Below are 19,288 nucleotides of genomic sequence, written 5' to 3' on the forward strand. Positions count from 1 at the left end.
ATCTGGTTTCTTTTACACTTGTTATATAACCACAAATGTAGTTCACATGGTTAAAAGTTGTAAATTAAGGGTTAGCTCAGTTCGTTGTTTTCCAGGCTATGTTTGATGCTATTGGTACCACTACAGCCAAAATTGATGTAAGTGTTCTAAGCAGCTGTTGCTCCTGATAATCCATGACTGAGATTAACTAAGGGTCACAGCAAGTATGGTGGCATAGTGCTAAAGAACTAGGGACCAGGTCAAACATGTAACAACTTCTCATCTTCAATAAACTGAAAAGGTAAGATATTCCAATAGACTCAAAACCCAAAAACTAGCTATAACTGAAAGGTACTTCAGGGAAGTAATCACCTAAAGTACTCAAATACTACCAATAAAGCAACCCACCATAGGCAACTTATGAGTATCATCCCAAGAATTAGAGAGAGAGAGAGAGAGAGAGAGAGAGAGAGAGAGAGAGAGAGAGAAAGAGAGAGAGAGAGAGAGAGAGAAAATAAAATGAGAATACATCTAAGCAAAACGCAATCTCAGACATTCAGTTCACCAAAGGCAAACCTAGGGAGCAATGAGGAGGGACAATCCAAAAAGCCCCCCACCAGATCTCTCTGAAGTAGAAACAACAAAGTAATTGAATGAGGCTCTGGAAAAACTGCAATCAGAAATAATCCCTGAGACAATACAGAGATTACCAAAATCCACACCATGCTTAGTGACATTAGAGCAGACACAGAGTTTAAAAAAAAAAAAAAAGCTTAAGCAAAGTATGGAAGCTCAGCATAGGAAAGAAACGGAATTCATAAAGCAGATTCAAGCAGATACCTAGAATAAAAACTCCACTGGAAGTATTCAAAGCAGATTAGGCCAATGTGAAGCAGGATCTCAGATATTAAAGACAGGCTTGCAGTTAGCGACTAGGAAAAGAAAGATTTGTCAAAAATACCAAGAGATCATGAGAAATCAATCCAGCAGCTGCTAAATGAGACAAAGAAGAATAGTTTAAGAGTAATTGGAGTCAACAAACAAGCAGGAGATACCATGAATGACATGGAAAAAATATTTATAAACTTCACTACAGAAAACTTTCGTGGTAGAAAAAAAGAATTTGACATGCAGATAAACAAGGCATATAGAGAACTCCAATTCGTAACGATTAAAAAAAAAAAATCTACAGCCAGGCATATTATTGTCAAGATTCCAGAAATTCAACACAAGAATAGAATAAAAAAAAGAATAGAATCCTAAAAACTGTTAAAGAACCAAATCATCTATAAAGGAAAGCCCATCAGAATCACAGCTGACTTCTCAGCACAAACTCTTAAGTCAAGCAGATCTTGGAATGAAGTATTCCAAATTCTAAAGGAAAACAATTTTCAACCCAGATTGACGTATCCCGCAAAACTACCTTTCAAAATTGATGGAGAAGTAAAATACTTCCATGACAAAGAACATCTGAAGAAATTTATGATCACCAAACCAGCACTTGAAAATGTTCTGAAGGACATTCTAGAAAGAGATAATAAGGACTACAGCTCCATGAATTCCAATAGAAGGAATCTATCTACCAGGGAACACAAATAATTAAGAGGGAGGGGGAAAAGGGGGGAGCCAACAATAGGAAAATAACATGACAAGGGTAAGTCAGTATATTTTAGTTATAACCATCCATGTTAATGGTCTCAATTCCCCAGTCAAAAGACACTGACAGAATGGATCAAGAAGCAAGATCCAACAATATACTGCATATAAGAAACACATTTAATTCAAAAAGAAACTCATAGACTGAAAGTCAAAGGATGGAAAACAATAACTCTATGTGACGGAATCCAGAAAAAAGCAGACAGCTATTTTTTTTTAAAATTTTTTTCTCTTTTTTGGGTACAAAGGATTGAACTTACAACCTCATGCTTGCTAGGTGAGCACTTACACCACTGAGCTAAATCCCTGGACCAGAGGTAGCTATTCTATTTGTAGATAAAGAATTTCAAGCCAAGACTGATTAAGAGAGACAAAGAAGGTCACTATATCCTCATAAAGAGAACAATCCAAGAGGAAGAGATAATAGTCATAAGTATATAGACAACAAATACCAGTGCACCCAAGTATATAAAACAATTAGTTGCTGACATGAAAAATCAAATAAGCCCTAATACAATTATATTGGGAGACCTCAATAACCCACTGTCACAAAGACAGATCAATTAGATAAAAAATCAACAATGAGATATGAGAGCTAAATCAAACTTCTGAACAAATGGACTTAGTAGACATCTATAGAATGTTCCACCCCACAACATCAGAATATACGTTCTTCTCAGCTGCACATGGGACATTGTCCAAAACAAACCATATATCAGCTCATAGAACATGCTTAAGTAAATGCAAAGGAACTGAAATTATTCCACACTGCAATGAAATTGTAAATCCATGCCAAAGGGAAACCACAAGAACTTCATAAAACACATGGAAATTAAATAGCATCCTACTGAACAACCAATCGGTCACAGAAATTAAAGAAGAAATTAGACAGTTTTTATAGTTGAATGAGCAAGTGCATGTAAACAACTTAATGTTGAACCTCAAACTTCTAGAAAAAGAAGAGCTCGTACAAGGGAGGAAATTATAAAGATCAGAGCAGAAATTTGAAAGGGTTGTTGGCCCAGACCAGTAGTCAAAAAAAGACCTGGGCCAGAATCAGAAAGCTCCTGTCTCCCCCACCCCTAGAGATTTACCTGTAACTCTGTATCTCCCCACCCTTCAGAATCTGCCCCTGGCGCCAAACGTGTGCCAATGAAATACCTGTGCATCTCTAATGGCCTTAGGGCACTGCCCTAAGCTTAGGCTACTTATACCAGCGGCCGGCGTGCCAGTCATCTCTCTCTGTGTTCTCAGAATAAAGGCCTCTTTTGTTTTATACTTCTCATCTTTTGGAAATATTTTTAATCTTTAGGAAATAATCCTATCAAAATTAACATACAGTACATTAAAACAACAACACAAAGAATCAGGGAATTGAGGAGTTGGTTTTTCTTTTTTTTTTTTTTTTTTTTTGTCTTTTTCTTTTTTATTGGTACCGGGGATTGAACTCATGACGGCCTGCTTGCAAGGCAGGTCCTTATGCCGCTGAGCTAAATCCCCAGCCCCTGAGGAGTTGGTTTTTCAAAAGATTAAGTAAAACTGACAAAACTTTTCCCTGTCAAAAAAGGACAAAAAAAAAAAAAAAAAAAAAAAAAAGAGATTCAAATCCATGCAATTAGCAATGAAAAGGGTGAAATCACAATAGATTCTGTAGAAATCCAGATCATTTATACCTGCTTTCAAAACTTGTATTCTCGGGGCTGGGGATTTAGCTCAGCGGCATAAGCGCCTGCCTTGCAAGCAGGCAGTCGTGAGTTTGATCCCTGGTACCGATAAAAACGAAAAAGACAAAAAAAAAAAAAAAAAAGATATAAAGATCCTAAATAACCCAAAATCAACAAATGAAATTGAAGATACAATTAAAAACCTATGAACAGAGCCAGGCATGGTGGCTCATGCCTGTAATCCTAGCACTCGAGAGGCTGAGGCAGGAGGATAGTTGCGAGTTCGAGACCAGCCTGAACTGTATAGTGAGACAGTCTCAAAAAGACAAAAAAGAAACAAACAAACAAACAAACAAACAAACCAAAAAAACCCTATGAACAGAAGAAATCCCAGGTCCTGACGGATTCACTGCTGAATTCTACAATAAATTTAGAGATGACCTAACACCACTGGTTCTTAAACTAATGAAACTGAATGGGAAGCAATACTTTCACATTCATTCCTGAACGCATGCATTACTTTGATACCAAACCCAGAGAGGACTCAACTAAGAGAGAGAACAGACCAGTCTCCCTGATGAACACTGATGCAAAAATCCTTAATAAGATATAGGCAAAGAGTGCAGGAAATGATCTAGAAGATTGTGTACCATGATCAAGTGGGATTCATACTAGGGATGTAGAGATGGTTCAACATACATAAGTCCATAAATGTAATATACCATATTAGCAGAGCCAAGGGCAAAAATCATATAGTCATCTCAACAGATGTAGAAAAAGCTTCTGACAAAGTTCAGCAGCCATTCATGCTAAAAACCACACAGAAAATTGGTCTGAAAGCTTTCTGTCTAAAATCAATAACAAGACAAGGATGTCCACTGCCTCCACTCTTATTCAACATAGTTCTGGAAACTTTAGCTAGAGTAATTAGATAAGAGAAAGAAATAAAAGGAATAAAGATAGGAAATGAAGGGCTGGGGATTTAGGTCAGCAGCATATGCGCCTGCTTGGCAAGTGTGAAGTTGTGAGTTCAAGCCCCAAAACAAACAAACAAAAGAAAACACCAAAAGATTTCTAGGTGTAATAAATTCAACAACATTAGCTAGTCATAAAGTCAACACTCAAAAATCAATAGCCTTCCTGTACAGAAATAAAAAACTCACTGAGAGAAAAATCAGGGAAACAATACCTCTTACAATTGCATGCAAAAAAAACCCATGAAATGCCTAGCAATCAATCTAACAAAGGAGGATGTAAAATACCTCTACATTGAAAACTACAATACTCTGAAAAAGGAGATTGAAGAGGACATTAGAATATGGAGAGAGGTTCCATGCTCTTCGATAGGAAGAACCAATATAGTGAAAATGGCCATACTTCCAAAACTGTTATACAGAGTCAATGCAATCCCAATCAAAATTCTAACAGCATATCTCACAGAATTAGAGAAAACAATTCTAAAATTCATCTGGAATCATAAGAGACCTAGAATAGCAAAGGCAATCCTGGGCAACAAAGATAGGACAGGGGGCATCAAAATCCCTGACTTGAAATTACATTATAAAACTATTGTGATCAAAACAGTGTGGTATTACTGGAGGAAAAATAAGACCTGAAGATCAATGGTACAGATTAGAAGATACAGAAACAACTCCAGGCATATTAAGTCACCTTATCTTTGACAAAGGTGCCAAACACATTCACTGGAAGAAATTATTTAATAAATGGTGCTGGAAAAACTGGCTTTATACATGCTGAAGATTAAAACTGGGCCTGTATCTTTCACCATGTACTAAGTTAAAATCAGAATGTATCAAAGATCTTAATATTAAAACAGAAACACTGAATCTGCTAAAAGATAAGAGTACGTGAATGAAACTCTTGAAGACATTGGTGTAGGCAAAGACTTTACGAACAAGACCCCAACTGCACAGGAAATGTCACAAAGAATCCACAAATGGGATCTTACCCTACTGAAAAGGTTTTGCACAGAAAGAGAAACCATTAACAGGGCGAAGAGACAACCCACCAGTGGGAGAAAATGTTTACCAGCTGTCCCTCAGACAAAGGATTACCATCCAGAACATATACAGAGCTCAAAAAAAAAAATGTAAGTTCTCCCAGATTTAAAGACCCAGTCCAAAAACGGGCATCTGAGATGAACACACAATTCTTAAATGAAGAAATATGAACAGCAAATAAATATGTGAAAAAAATGTTTCACATCACTGGTCATTTGAGAGATGCAAATTAAAACAACAATGAGATTCCCCCTCACCCCAGAAAGAATGGCTACTATCAAGAAATGAAGCAATAACAAATGCTGGAGGGGCTGTGGGGAAAAAGGAACTCATCTCCACTGTGGGTGGGAATGCAGACTGGTGCAGCCACTGTGGAAATCAGGGTGGAGATTCCTCAAAAAACTAGAGGGACTAGACGTTCCATTCGGCCCAGCTATTCTCCTTCTGGGTAGCTTCTCCAAACAATTAAAAGCATTCTACCACAGTGGTATATGTGCACCCATGTTTATAGCAGCACAGTTTATAATAGCGAGATCTTGGAAACAACCAAAGTACTCATCAAATGAGGAATGAACAAGAAAGATACATACATATATACATATATATGGTACCGGAGATTGAACTCGCAACCTTGCATTTGCCAGGCAGGCGCTTATGCTGCTGAGCTAAATCCTCGGCCCAAAAGGTACATTTTTATACAATTTTTATGCTCAGTCATAAAGAAGGACAAACTGAAGACTCATAAGTAAATATATGTATATTGAGACATACTCATTAGTGAAATAAATAAGATACACATGTGTAATTATCATATTATTTCAATGGTGTGAGAAGCTGAAAGAAGAAACATGCATATGTATATAAAATATAATTAAGATAGTTATACTACTGATTTCACTGAAGAGAAAGATTTGCACTATCACTATTGGGACAATTTCATGCAGATGTCTTGTGCTCTGGGTGAATGCTTTGGGGATGACAATGCACAATGTCTGTACCATTGTTGCCCCCTGATTGAAGTGTTTTTGAAATTCTGTTGTAATTTTGTTTTTATCTTTTTATCCTTGAAATAAAATGGACTTGGAAAAATAAAAACAAAAGATATATTCAAATAAATGAAGTAAATTATAGGAACTAGCTGACAACACTTAACTAGTTTTATTTTTTAAAAAAAGTAGAAACAGGAGTTGGTAATCTTTCAAAAAAAAAAAACCCCTCCTTTAGAAATTTAACTCATGTCACATCATGAATTCCTCAAACATCTAAACAGAAATCTTGACTGACTTCTATAGAGACATAGCACTTTTTAGTGAGGAAAGCAATAAATTTAGCAATTTCTGACAAACTTCAAGCTTATACAAACCAACTCACAAACCTATTTACAAAAACACAGCCCTCATATCACAGGGGGCTGCATATTCTACAAGCCCACCAAGCTGGTATTTGAGGAATTTCAAATGATACTGCATCCCCAGGAAAATGTTAAAATGTTTTATCTCATAGCCCACAAAAATCTATGGAATTAAAACAGTACTTGCACTACATTTTGAAAGTAGTTCTGGATTCACAGAAGGATCATTTGTAAAATCTTATGGAAAAGGGGCTGAGGATTTAGCTCAGTAGCATACATGCTTGCCTGACAAGTTCAAGGTCCTGAGTTCCATCCCCAGTGCCAAATCAATCAATCAATCTATCTATCTCATGGAAATAGAAATTTTTTTTTATTTTCAAGAGAAAAAACATGGCCAGGAATATAGTTCATCAGGGGCTTCCAAGTGCAAGGTCATGAGTTCAATCTGTGGTACAAAAAAAGAAAGGAAGAAAAGAACGAATGAACAAACCACCCAGGTAAAACAAAACAAAACAAAAACTCCCCAAAATTTCAAAATAAGGTAATAGGAGGGTAACAATGGCTAATGTATTCTGTATCGTTATATTTAAATTAGTTCCTCAAGCCTGGCATGGTGGTACATGCCTGTGATCCCAGAACTCAGGGGGCTGAGGCAGGAAGATGACTGTGAGTTTGAGACCAGTATGGGCTACAAAGTGAACTCAAAGCCAGTATGAACTATACAGGAGACCCAAGTCTCAAAAAGACAAACAGTTACTCAGAGAACAAGATATAGACATTTAATTGTCTGAACAACATTGGCACAAACCTTTCTTTTTAATGAACTAAGAGAAATTAGTAGAATAATCACACACACACACACACACACACATATATATATATATATATATATATATATATATTTGTTTTGTTTTTTTGGTAATTTTTAAAGATAATAAAATCAAGCAAAAATAAAACAGAATACAGCAAAAATAAACAGAATCAAAAGAAAACAGTGTAAGTGACACAGGGCTTCAAAGCAGAATAACAGGAAATCAACAATGATTATTATAATTCCTCCTATCTTCAAAATAGCTACCCATAAGTTTAGACATAGTAAAAATCAAACAGAACAGAACAGAATATAATAAAAACAAAGTAATGAATACAGTGAAGGACTTTAAATGACACAGGACTTCAAAACAAGATAATAGGGAATTAACAATGGCTACGTTTCTCAGCAAGAAATGCCTCTAGAAGCTACAATGCTTGTTTCCTCTGAACAGAAGATCAGACTACCGGCTTTACACCTGCAAAGTCAGTGAAATGGTACACATGACAAGCACTAAGTCATATTCCACCTCAACAGCCGGCACCGCAGTCCGTGCTTCTTCTGATGGGCTGGTCACTTATGGAAGGGAGCACCAACAGGGATAGGGGCCCGCGCTGGGCAGGAACTGGTGTCTGGCTCTCCCCAAAGTGGCCCTCGACGGCCCCAACTCGTAGGGAGGAGTGGTTTCCTGTCCCTAGTACACAAATGGCGCTGACTCCCCCCCCCCCCCAGCAGCCCACACACAGCAGGCTCAAGGAGGTCTTAGCTTCTTGTTCTCCTCCCCAGTCTGCAAATCGCGCTGACTCATGGGAAAAGGGTGGTGTCGGCATCTCCCCAAAGCGGTCTGTGTATGGTTCCGACTTCCAGAGCGGGGTTGGCTTCTTGTTCTTCTCTGCCATACATATTTGTTGTTGCTATTGCTTTGTTTTTCCTTTTCTGCTTTTTTCCATTCCCTCATCCCAGTTTCTCTTTCCTTTTGAAGTTCCTTCCCATTTTACAGTATCTACTGTACGCTTTGGATCTTACTCTTTCAGTTTCTCACACTAGGGAGATAATACAATATTTGAACATGTCTGTCTGATTTATTTCACTTATGAGTATGGTCTCCATTTACTGATAAAACTCTCCCGTTTATCCTTCTTTATGCCTGAGTACTACTCCATTGTCTAAAGCAGTATTTTTCTTAACACTCAAATGGCACAACTAAATTCCTTTGAGTCCTCCCAACTGTTTTGCTTCTGTATTTGTGATTTATTGTCTCTTTTAGAAAGCAGCCCATTCAGACTGCTACAAATACTTTGAACTGTTTGGTATTTAGGCATCTAGAATAAGTATTTCACACTCAATGTAAAATATATCCATGCTGACTAAAGCACACTCAGCAATTTGCAAAAGAAAAATTAAACATATTAAGGTCCCAAAGGCATAATTCCCTGTCGTTGGTCCTTCTCCACACTATCCCTATGGCTTGACACAGGACACATGGAGAGAGTAATAAAACTGCGTACAATTTAAAAATTTTACCAGTGTTCTAGTACCTAAATTTCCTTGAAGATTCACTGTGCTTTATTTTAACATTATAATGTTCCCTTCCTGAAGGCCTAACATGAAGATATCCTAAACAGTCACACAGGTGTCACAAAGAATAGGGACAAGTAGAGTAAAGTGCCCACAGGTGTGGGTTTCTCAGAAACATCAAGTTCAGAGATTACGTATGTTTCTTAGTTTACTGGGTAAACTAAGAAAATTGGTCACATTTTTTTTCTGAAAAGATTATTAATAACAAAAGCTAAATTTTATTGAGTGGTATATGTGACTGTGCTAAGTGTTAAAGTCTAAGGCTCACTATAATCAAAACAATCCCATAAATCATATTATTGAAGATACAATGCAACTCCCTCCTGCTGAGTTTACACTATTTGACAGTGCTGGAAGTGGGTCAGTTCTGGACACCTTCATCACAAGAGGGTAGATGACCTGCATCAAAAGCACTACAGCAGAAAGCAGGCTGCCCATCAGAATGCCAGGCTTCACGACAGGCCTTACTTGGAAAACCAAACAGTACATGAGCTTGTGCCAAAGCTGCAATTTGCCAGCACCTATGTGCTCCCAGATACCCTGATTACTTTCACTTTCCACGCAGGAAAGCTGGTGAAACAAAGACCACACCAATAAGAATCATACATGAAGCTAAGTTGATCTGTACCAGGAATGAAACTCAGGACTTCATGCTTGCCAGGTATGCCCTGAGCCACTGAGTTAAATCCCTGGCCCCATAAAGCTAATTTTAAAAAGAAGACACATATCCTAAAAGTCAATATTCTGCCTGTGGCAAGGGGAATACTCCATTTGGTGAGCTGAAACACCACCCTACATTCAGAGTTGGGTTCTGAAGGTAACTAGGACTCATTGAGACACATACAACACTTGCTCAGTGAACTGTCACATGGTGATCTGTCATGATCACCCATGAAGCTGGGCACGGCAGCACACACACCTGCAACACCAGCACTCAGGAGGCTGATGGAGGATGACTGTTATGAGATCAAGGTCAGCATGGCCAGCATGGACCACATAGTGTGTTTAAGACTAGCTTGAACTACACAGCAAGATCTTGTCTCAAACAAACAAACAAACAAACAAACAAACCACAAATAATCACAATCACACTGGAATTTTCTGTACAGGTGCACATAGAAAAGTGTCAAATATAGTTTAGGCTAAAAAATGGAAAACTATCCTTATTTAAGATGTTAACAGGCCCTGGTATCCTGTACCTCATTTTAAATTAGTAACAGAAAAGGAACACAGGTGTGAGAGAAGTGGCAGTCTGTCTGAGGAGAGAAAAGAAGCCCTGCAGCTGACTGAAGATTAAAGCATCAATCTTAAGGGCAAGAAAACTGCCACATTTACCACCTTAACTCAAAGTAAAAACATGATCACTAATCCAGTCTTCAAACTCAACACTTTTACACTTTTAAAATTTATTTATAAGACAGAAAGAGGCAAGTATGGTGCCACATGCCAGTAATCCCAGCACTTGGGGAGACCTAGGCAGGAGGATTGCTGTGAGTTCTAATCCAGCCTGGGCTACAAAAGGAGTTCCAGGCCAGCCTAAACGGCATAGTGAAATCCTGTCTTTAAAAAAAAAAAAAAGGGACAGGAAAATGAAAAATGAAGATATTACTAAAACTGTGGGGAAAGTTAAAAAAGAAAAAATGGAAACAAAGATTTTATAAAAGGAGAGGAGGAGAGGTTGAAAGGAGGGTAGAGGAATGGGAAAAAAGAATCAAATTATATCATGTACAAGTACAAATTCCCTATGATAAATATGATCATCATGTGTATCTAAAACATACCTATAAAATCTGATTATAAAAATAAAACTGTGACCAACGTCTCAAAAGTCAGGTGCTCTAGCTAAAGATAAAGACAACAGGGGCTGGGGATTTAGCTCAGCGGCATAAGCTCCTGCCTTGGAAGCAGGCAGTTGTGAGTTTGATTCCTGGTACCGATAAAAACGAAAAAGACAAAAAAAAAAAAAAAAAAGACAAAGACAATATTTTCTTTCTTTCTTTTGGTAGTAGGGATCGAACTCAACAACTGCATGCTTACCAGGCAGCTGCTTATGCTGCTGAGCTAAATCCCTGGCCAAAGACAACACTTGCAAAATCAAACTATGTCAATGACTAGCACTGAGAAGTTGAGGCAGGTGGTACATGGGGAAGTCAGCCCCAGTGAGGAGGGTGTCTGGAGGGGGGCACAGAAGGGAAATGACTCCACATGATGATGACATCTTCCAATTGTTACTGAAGAATGAGCATGAGTGGCGTCGTTTTAGGGTAGGGGAGTCAGAAGAGCATGGTGTACAATGCAAGGGCCTCAGCTCACACATACATTGACGAAGGAGGGGTTGAGAGGGGGCCCTGGGTGAGCACTTGTACAACTGTGTCATGTATTTCACAGAGCCACTTACTCTAAGGGCCAAAAGGGGCCAGACAGAGCAGTCTTAAGAACCAGAAGGCTGTGAATCAAGTTTCCCAGTGTGGTGGGTTAACTAATGGCCAACTTGTGACACCCTGATGGACTGATTCTGAGTGTGGACAGTACCCCTGAGGATCATTGCCAACAGCATAAAAGGAGAACTGGAGGGGAAGATGGGTGCCATTGATTCTCCTGGAGAAGCTTGTCACGCTGGTTTTCCTGATACAGACTCAGCTCGATCTTCACTTTCGCTGAGAATGGCTACAGTTCCTTATAGGGGAGCTCTCTGAGTATTGCTTACTTTGAGTATTGCTTCCTGGACCCAGTGCAGATCCCTCAGCCTGCTAGCACAGAGCCTTCACCTCACTGGCACAGACTTTCTAGCTTCCACCATCAATCTTTGGGTGTTCCCAGTGCAGATCCTTGAAACACACTTACATGAGACATTGTCATGGGCTCTAGGTCCCTAGCTAGACTTGTGGAGGATACTGTTGTGGTATCCAGACCCTCAGATGAGTTCTTGGGCCTCTGGTGCACAGACAGATCTCCTGTACTCTTCTGCATTTGATACTTTGGATGAATATTATAAAATAATCCTATAAATTATGTCTTGGGTATTAAATCTGTTCCCTTGAAAACTTTGACTGCAACACCTAGTCCTGTAGAAGCAAATTTAACCTCAGAATTAAGTCACTTGTGAACTAGAAATTTTATAGAACTCAAAATGGAACTATATTAGAAGAAAATCTACCAGAGAAAAAAAACACTGATGTTACAATACACACATAAGAGTTGGAAGAGAGAACTACTGGAATGTAAATATTTCCAAAAATTCACTAACTGATAAAAAAAAATCTTAATGACAAGCTTAGCCTCATCAGTTCAAACTAAAGTGGCAGTTTGGACCAGGGAGACAGTAAGCTTAAGGAGAAGGAAGATTTTTCTAGGGCAGGCACAGAGGTTATTAGTCATGCGGTTTGTCTGACGCCTAGGATCTAATGGAGACAGACACCTTCAATTTCAGGAAGAAATCCCTTTGATGCAAGACATGACCAAATAAGTTGGATGGGCGGGACACAACAAGATGATGTGAACACATTTCACAGATTTTTACTCTAGGACTCATCATATATATATATTCTCATTCAGAATTTAGTTTATACACTACTCTTTTGAAAATGAAGAAGAAAACCCACCAGTCAGGAAATTTTTAAAATATAGAATATACATTTAACTACTCTCTTTGAACCCCTTTCTTCTTCCTGCAAGCTAATATACCTCACAGCCTCTGAACCTACCTAACCCGATTTTTGTGACCATTATAAATCTTGTATTTCTTGATTCTGAGGAAGTTGTTTGCATGGCACGATGCTCCTGCACACCTGCTAACGCATCAGGACCCTAAGTCTCAGAAGCCGGACTCCCACTGCCTTCTGGGTACCCACTGTGCCTCTTGGGGGTAGACAGACTGGGGCCAACTGCAGACTCAGGGAACACATGCTGGCCTCACACCTTCCAGGCTGCCATCCGCTCTGCTTTTGGCCTCTGATCCAGTTATTCATGTACACAAATCATCTCCCCACAAAACCACAGCCTATGATTTATTTCCTCAGGGAGACTATCCTGGTTTAACTCAATCCTGTCCTCTTCACACAGCCAAGAGGAAAATGCCCTGGATGACAAGAATTTGGAACCTTTGTATTTTGATAAAATTCACAATTCAAATTTAACTTACCTTCAGGGAATACTATTCTTTGAATTCTGATTATGAAAGGTTGAGAAGTAACTACTGTACTTCCATCTCAGGGAAACAATTTTTCTTACTATTTTTTTTTAAATTTTTATCGGTACTGGAGATCGAACTCACGACTGCCTGCTTGTAAGGCAGGTGCTTATGCCGCTGAGCTAAATCCTCAGCCCCAATTCCTTACCTGGTCTCCTTGCCATTCTGAATCACTGAGTGTCTGTCTGCAGTAGTTCTCTCACTGCAAACGTAAGTGTTTCGCCGGGTCATTCCACCAGACGCTGTATTACTCTGTAAGAAAAGGGCATTTCTGTCTTAAAATATTAGTTAAATACAGGCTGGGTGTGGTGATGCACACCTGTTATCCCAGCACTTGGGAGGCTGAGGCAGGAGGATTGATAGGCGTTTGATTGGGCCAGACTGAATTATAGAGTGAACTCCTGTTTTAAAACCATCACTACCACCAAAAAAAAAAAAAAAAAAAAAAAAAAAAAAGCCTAGTCTGACAAGATAAACATGAATACATAGCTCAGTTTTAAACCCACGGATTATCACTAACTTTCTTACTTCACAAAGTTTTAAATCCCTGTACTGCAGGGAAAAAAAGCAAATACGTTTCAAAATTAAAAGGTAAGATTATAAACTAGACTATAGAGCCACAGATTTCTAGGAAGCTGAGGCAAGAGGATCTTAAGTTTGAGTTCAGCCTGGAAAACTTAGCAAGAACATGTTTTAAACAATAACAACAACAAAAAAACAAGACATACACATATCTATATACATGCATATATATGCAGAAAAAGAAAACATTAGGACAAAACATCTGTATGACACTGGATTTGAAAATAGAGCCATAGATCTGACGCTGAAAGCATGAGCAAAATAAATAAATAAAATAAATAAAGCAAACTTTACCAAAAGATAGAACTTGTACATGAAAAGATGTCAGGAAAATGAAAAAGAGAACCTACATGATGAGAGAAAATACATATATACTTTTAATCGGTACCGGGGATTGAACTGAGAACCGACTGCTTGCAAGGCAGGTGCTTATGCTGCTGAGCTAAATCCCCAGCCCCTGAGAGAAAATATTTGTAAGCCTATATCTGATTAAGGTTTATTATTCAGAACTCACAAAGCTCTCTTATAGCTCAACCACTAAACCATCCAAGATGGGGTCTCACTATGTTTCACCACTGGTCTCAAACTATTAGGTTCCAGTCACCCTCTCTGCTCAGTCCCTGAGCAGTTGGGACCACAGGCATGTGCCACTGTGCCCAGCTTCAGCCCATGAGAAAAGCATGACTGGAACAGACATCTCTCCAAAGGTCCATAAGGCCCAAAATGACTTGAACAATGCTCAGTGTCACTGGCCATCAAGGCAATGAAAATCCAAATCACGAAACAGACTTCAAATTCACTAGGATGGCGCTCATAAAATAAGAAACAAAAAAAGTGTCACAAGAATAGGAAAAACAGGAACTCTTCGTATTTCTGGAAGAAATGCAAAATGGTATAGTTGCTATGGCAAAGTTTTGCAGTTCCTCAAAAGATTAAACACAGGTATTGCTGGTGCATATCTGTAAATCCAGCACTCATAGTGGAAACCCTGTCTCAAAAAGTCAAAAAGTTAAACATACAATTAACATACAACCCAGCAATTTCAACTCTAAGCATATGCTCAAAAGAATAAAAACCGAAGTACACACAGAGATTTGTAGCAACATTTGTAATAAACAAAAGATGCAAAATAACTAGTGTGTATCAAAAGATGGTCAAATAAATAGTGGTATATACACACAACAGAATATTATTCAACCCTAAAATAGAATGGAGTACTAATATACATAAGTCAACTTGGATGAATCTCCAACTTAGGGAAGCTATACACAGATGGATGCGTATTTATACAGAATAAGGACAGGCAAATCTTTACTGTGAAAAACAGACTGACTGGTGGACGCTATCAGGAAAAGGGTAATTATTGAATGGGTACAGGGTATTTTCTGGTGGTGTGGAAAGTTCTGAAGTAGAGAGAGGTGGCAGCTGTACAATGCTGTGAGTATAACTCAATGTCACCAAGGTGCACACTTTAAAGTAATTCATTATGTGTCATGATGACTTCATGTCAATTAAACTTTAAAAATCAAAATAAAAAAGGAACAAAAGTTGAAACAGAGTTTACCACACAGTTCACGTTATTATTTTTGTCATGTTCTGAGAATTAAACCCCGGGCTTTGCACATGTCATGCAAGCATTCGACATCTGAACTACATTACTAGCCCAATCATAATTTTTTTGGAATTCTTGGGAATTGAACTTGGAGATCTTCAAGCTAAGCAACATGCTGAGCGCTTTTCTGAGACTGGGTCACACTCTATTGCCCACGCTGGGCTTAAACTCGTGATCCTTTTGCCTTCGCCTTCCAAGTGCTGTGATTATAGGTGTGCACATCACATCCAGCCTAAACCAAAATTTTTAAACCAAGCAGTTACCTTTTCCACAGAATGAGATCAGCAGAGTCAAACTCCAGAGACAAATGAGAGAAGCAGTGTTGCTGGATGAGTTCCTCCATAGGCCCACCCAGTAGAGGCTTGGGCTCCAGGGTGAGATTGAGGAGGTAGACGGAGACCCTGACCTAAGAGGTGGGGCCCAGGGGGTTCTTGAGTCTTCAGGCCGTGCCCCCAAAGCGACACGCTCAGGAAACAAGTGGTTTACTCTGCCACTTGCCCCTGCCAGGATGTGTTTTATCACCAGAGGGTTACCGCTATATGGGTGACCTGCACTGGAGTGGAATTTCAAAACTCTGGGCCAAATTTTTAAGTTAACTGCTAAGGTAACTTCTTATAATAACCTGAAACTGATTAATACAAGTGTTAAGTATTCTTTCATGTGTAGACAAGTATGGGTAGCTGACAAAGCTCAGGATATACTTTACAAGGGTAGCATGAAGGGGAGTTAAGAGCTTCAGGGACAGAAATTCACAAAGGCAGAGAATGAAATCCTTATCCTGCTGTCAACAAAAGTAGGGTGAAGCAACAATCTCATGGCATTTGGAGAACAAGCACGGTATTAGAGGAAGAGACATACATTGGGCTCCCTGATATACTCCTGTCCCTGGGGGCCACAAAGGAGGGTACTCAAGGGAGCAGCAGGTTCTCAAGGCTCCTGTCTGGGGCTTTTCTGTAGGTGTGGGGCTGCGTTGCTCTCAACACACTTGCAAAGTAACTTTAAGATTGCTCACTTTTCTTTCTCTCTCTCCCCCTCCTCCTCCCTCTCTCTCTCTTTTTTTTGGTGCCGGGGATTCTACTCACGACCTCAACATGTGCCAAGCAGGCACTTATGCCGCTGAGCTAAACCTCCAGCTCCAAGACTGCTCACTTTTCTACAAATTATTCCCAAAATTACTTCTGGGAGTGTTAAGAATAATTATTGTGCTAAGTCAGAGAAAGCCACTTCAACCCACAGGAAAGGCTTCTAAAGCTGAATGGATTTTGATATAATTTAAAGAATACTACCATTTTATTCAGAGCATGGATTAAAAGATGGTTGCGGCCGGAAGGGTGACTGAGGCAATTATCTAACCATCCTTCATTGTCTTCACCTTGTATCTAGTTGACTGGCTTCCCTAGTACACTGCCAGTTCTTAGTGCAAGCAGACTGCACTAAGCACAGTGTCCACCTCCCAACACGGTCCATCATGCTTCTGTCTGCTGTCACCTCTCTGCATAGACACAGTTGTTGTTGGCACCTTGTCAGATTGTGTAACCTAAACCTTGGCAGATGTGTGAGTAACCGTGAAAGGCCCTCGCACACAGGACCAACCGCATGACATCTCTAGTGTGTGGGAGATATGCTGCACTTGAGCGTTTGTCTCTCAACAGTAAATTCACATTGAAATTTAATATCTAATGTTAACAGTATGAAGAAGTGGATCTAGCTTGGCATGATGGCACAGGCCTGTTATAATCCAAGCTACTCAAGAGTGGAAGCAGGGAAGTTCAAGGCTAGCTTGTGCAGCAGCAGGATCCTCTCCCAAATAAAACAAAAATGACTTGAGATATAGCAGTGTGAAGGCCCTGAGTTCAATCCCAGAATTGAGGGGAAAAATAAGAAGTGGGGTTGTTGGGGGCCATTAGTGCCTTACAGAAGGGCTTGAGGGGCCAGGGTTACAGCTTCTGTAAGGATACTGTCTTCTCCTAAATGATGTGGCAACAGTGCCACATCTTAAAAGTAGACAATAATCCTCCTGGGACAATGCACTGTCATCTTGATCTTGGCCTTTTCAGTCTTCAGAACCTAGGAAATCAATTTTTGTTCCTCATAAATCACCTAGCCCAGGAACGTACTAAAATGATGGATGTCAGGAAGAAATATCCACAATGCAGCAAGTGGGATTCTGAGCACGGTGGCCTGGCAGAGGGACAGAGGAGACCGCAGAGCATAAGGGTTGGACTCGCAAAAGCTGTGTCCAGCTGGTCCCAGCCCAGCAGCTCAATGATACTTACGCTGGTGACAGCAGGGCTTTTCTTGCGTTCAGGAATATCTGCCTTGTTGGGATTACTTGCATTCCCAAGCATGGGGCTGGCTGGCGCAATCCCTTTTCCTCCCACAGCACTGCTGCTAGATTTTCGGGAGGGAATTCCATCTTCTTTGAGGTCACTGTCTGCAGTGCTGGTCTGACTCCTCTTTGGATATGCAACAACTGAAGGAATAGCTGGTCCAGCTAAAATAAAGAATGAAAACTGACTCTGTAAAACACAGCTTCACATTTTATTCTGTGAAAATAAACATATTTTTAAAGACAGACACTGCTATTTACCACCAAAGAGTAGAACAGTAAAATCCTCTTGAGATATTTCCTATTTATATAGGTTTAGAGGGTTGTCACTGCTAGATAAGGAGGTGCACGTCTGTCATATAGCATGAACTGTTCTCTTGGTGTAGCTGAACAACATGTCACTTTCATATGAGAGGGGCCTATATCTTTTACAAGAGAACAGTACAGACTTCATGGGTTATTTCTTTGAAAATTTTATCTTGGGTGCTTATACTGCACTCATAGTCTGGAAATAAACAGGACTTTGAGTCGACAGGGGAAGGTGGTAGAAGCAGAGGAAAACATATTTTTCCCACAAGCAAGAGGGAGGAAGTGGGTGGAGGTTCCTGGTCATGGCCTGTTCCAGGAGCAGTGTGCCAGGATGGACCCGTGATAAACCAGGTGCATGAACAGTTAATTCTATGGTGAGTCATCTGGGGACCTCAATGCTGAAATCAAGAGAATTTGGAAATCAAACATGAAAGTTAGCGTACTCATCAGACATGATGATGCCCAGAGGAATTTTTTTTTTTTAAAGACTAGTCAAGTGCAGTAGTGAGAAGGGGGGAAAGAGCAGAACAAAGAGTTCAATCTGTACTGACTGTGAACAATCAGTTGAGATAACTCACTACCTTCGGACCAGCCGGAAATCTTAAGGTACAACACAAATGCTCATCATTTATTCTAAATGTTAGTTCTTTGAAAGGAGAGAGGCAAACAGTAGGTATTTCCTGGACCAAAATCTAAATTCTAGAGTTATAGGTTGGCAATTTTAACACGTAAAAACAAAGAATTTGCCATGTACAGGTTGATATTACCCTATTTATTTTTCTTCTGATTTGCACTTTTTTTTCCCCCTCTTTTTTTCTGTCTTTTTCATTTTTATCAGTACCGGGGATCAAACTCATGACTGCCTGCTTGCAAGGCAGGTGCTTATGCCGCTGAGCTAAATCTCCAGCCCCTTTTCCCCTCTTTTTGAAACTTGGTCTCACTATACTGTTCAGGCTGGTTTTGAACTCTCAGTGATCTTCCTGCCTCAGCCTCCAGAGTGCTGGGATTACAGATGTGTGCTGCCACTTCTGGCTAGTACTGATTTGTTTTGCAACCTTTGTATTTAGAAAATTTTTAAAAAGTCTTTACATTTTAGGGTATGAGAACCTGAATGTACAATCTCACTGAGATTCTCCCAGGGTTAGTTGCATTCCTTTGTGCACATTTTTATTTCTACTTCCTTTTTTTTGTACTGGGGACCCAGAGG

At 39.6% G+C, this 19,288-nt stretch overlaps 1 protein-coding gene across 11 annotated transcripts in view; it reads right to left on the reverse strand.

Moving 5' to 3' along the window:
- Window positions 1-19,288, reverse strand: part of Mark3 (microtubule affinity regulating kinase 3) — a 94,921-nt gene that overhangs the window by 14,500 nt on the left and 61,133 nt on the right. For all 11 annotated transcript variants that reach the window (XM_013144951.3, XM_013144949.3, XM_005000543.4 and 8 more), the window contains exons 13-14: window positions 17,720-17,937; window positions 13,398-13,501 (exon numbers count right to left, since the gene is read on the reverse strand). In XM_013144951.3, coding sequence (XP_013000405.1) covers window positions 13,398-13,501; window positions 17,720-17,937 — 322 coding nt within the window. The remainder of the gene's footprint in view (window positions 1-13,397; window positions 13,502-17,719; window positions 17,938-19,288) is intronic.

Source organism: Cavia porcellus, unplaced genomic scaffold, assembly GCF_034190915.1.
Source record: "Cavia porcellus strain 051 isolate PalLab524CR breed Dunkin Hartley unplaced genomic scaffold, mCavPor4.1 scaffold_31, whole genome shotgun sequence".
Lineage (NCBI taxonomy): Eukaryota > Metazoa > Chordata > Mammalia > Rodentia > Caviidae > Cavia > Cavia porcellus.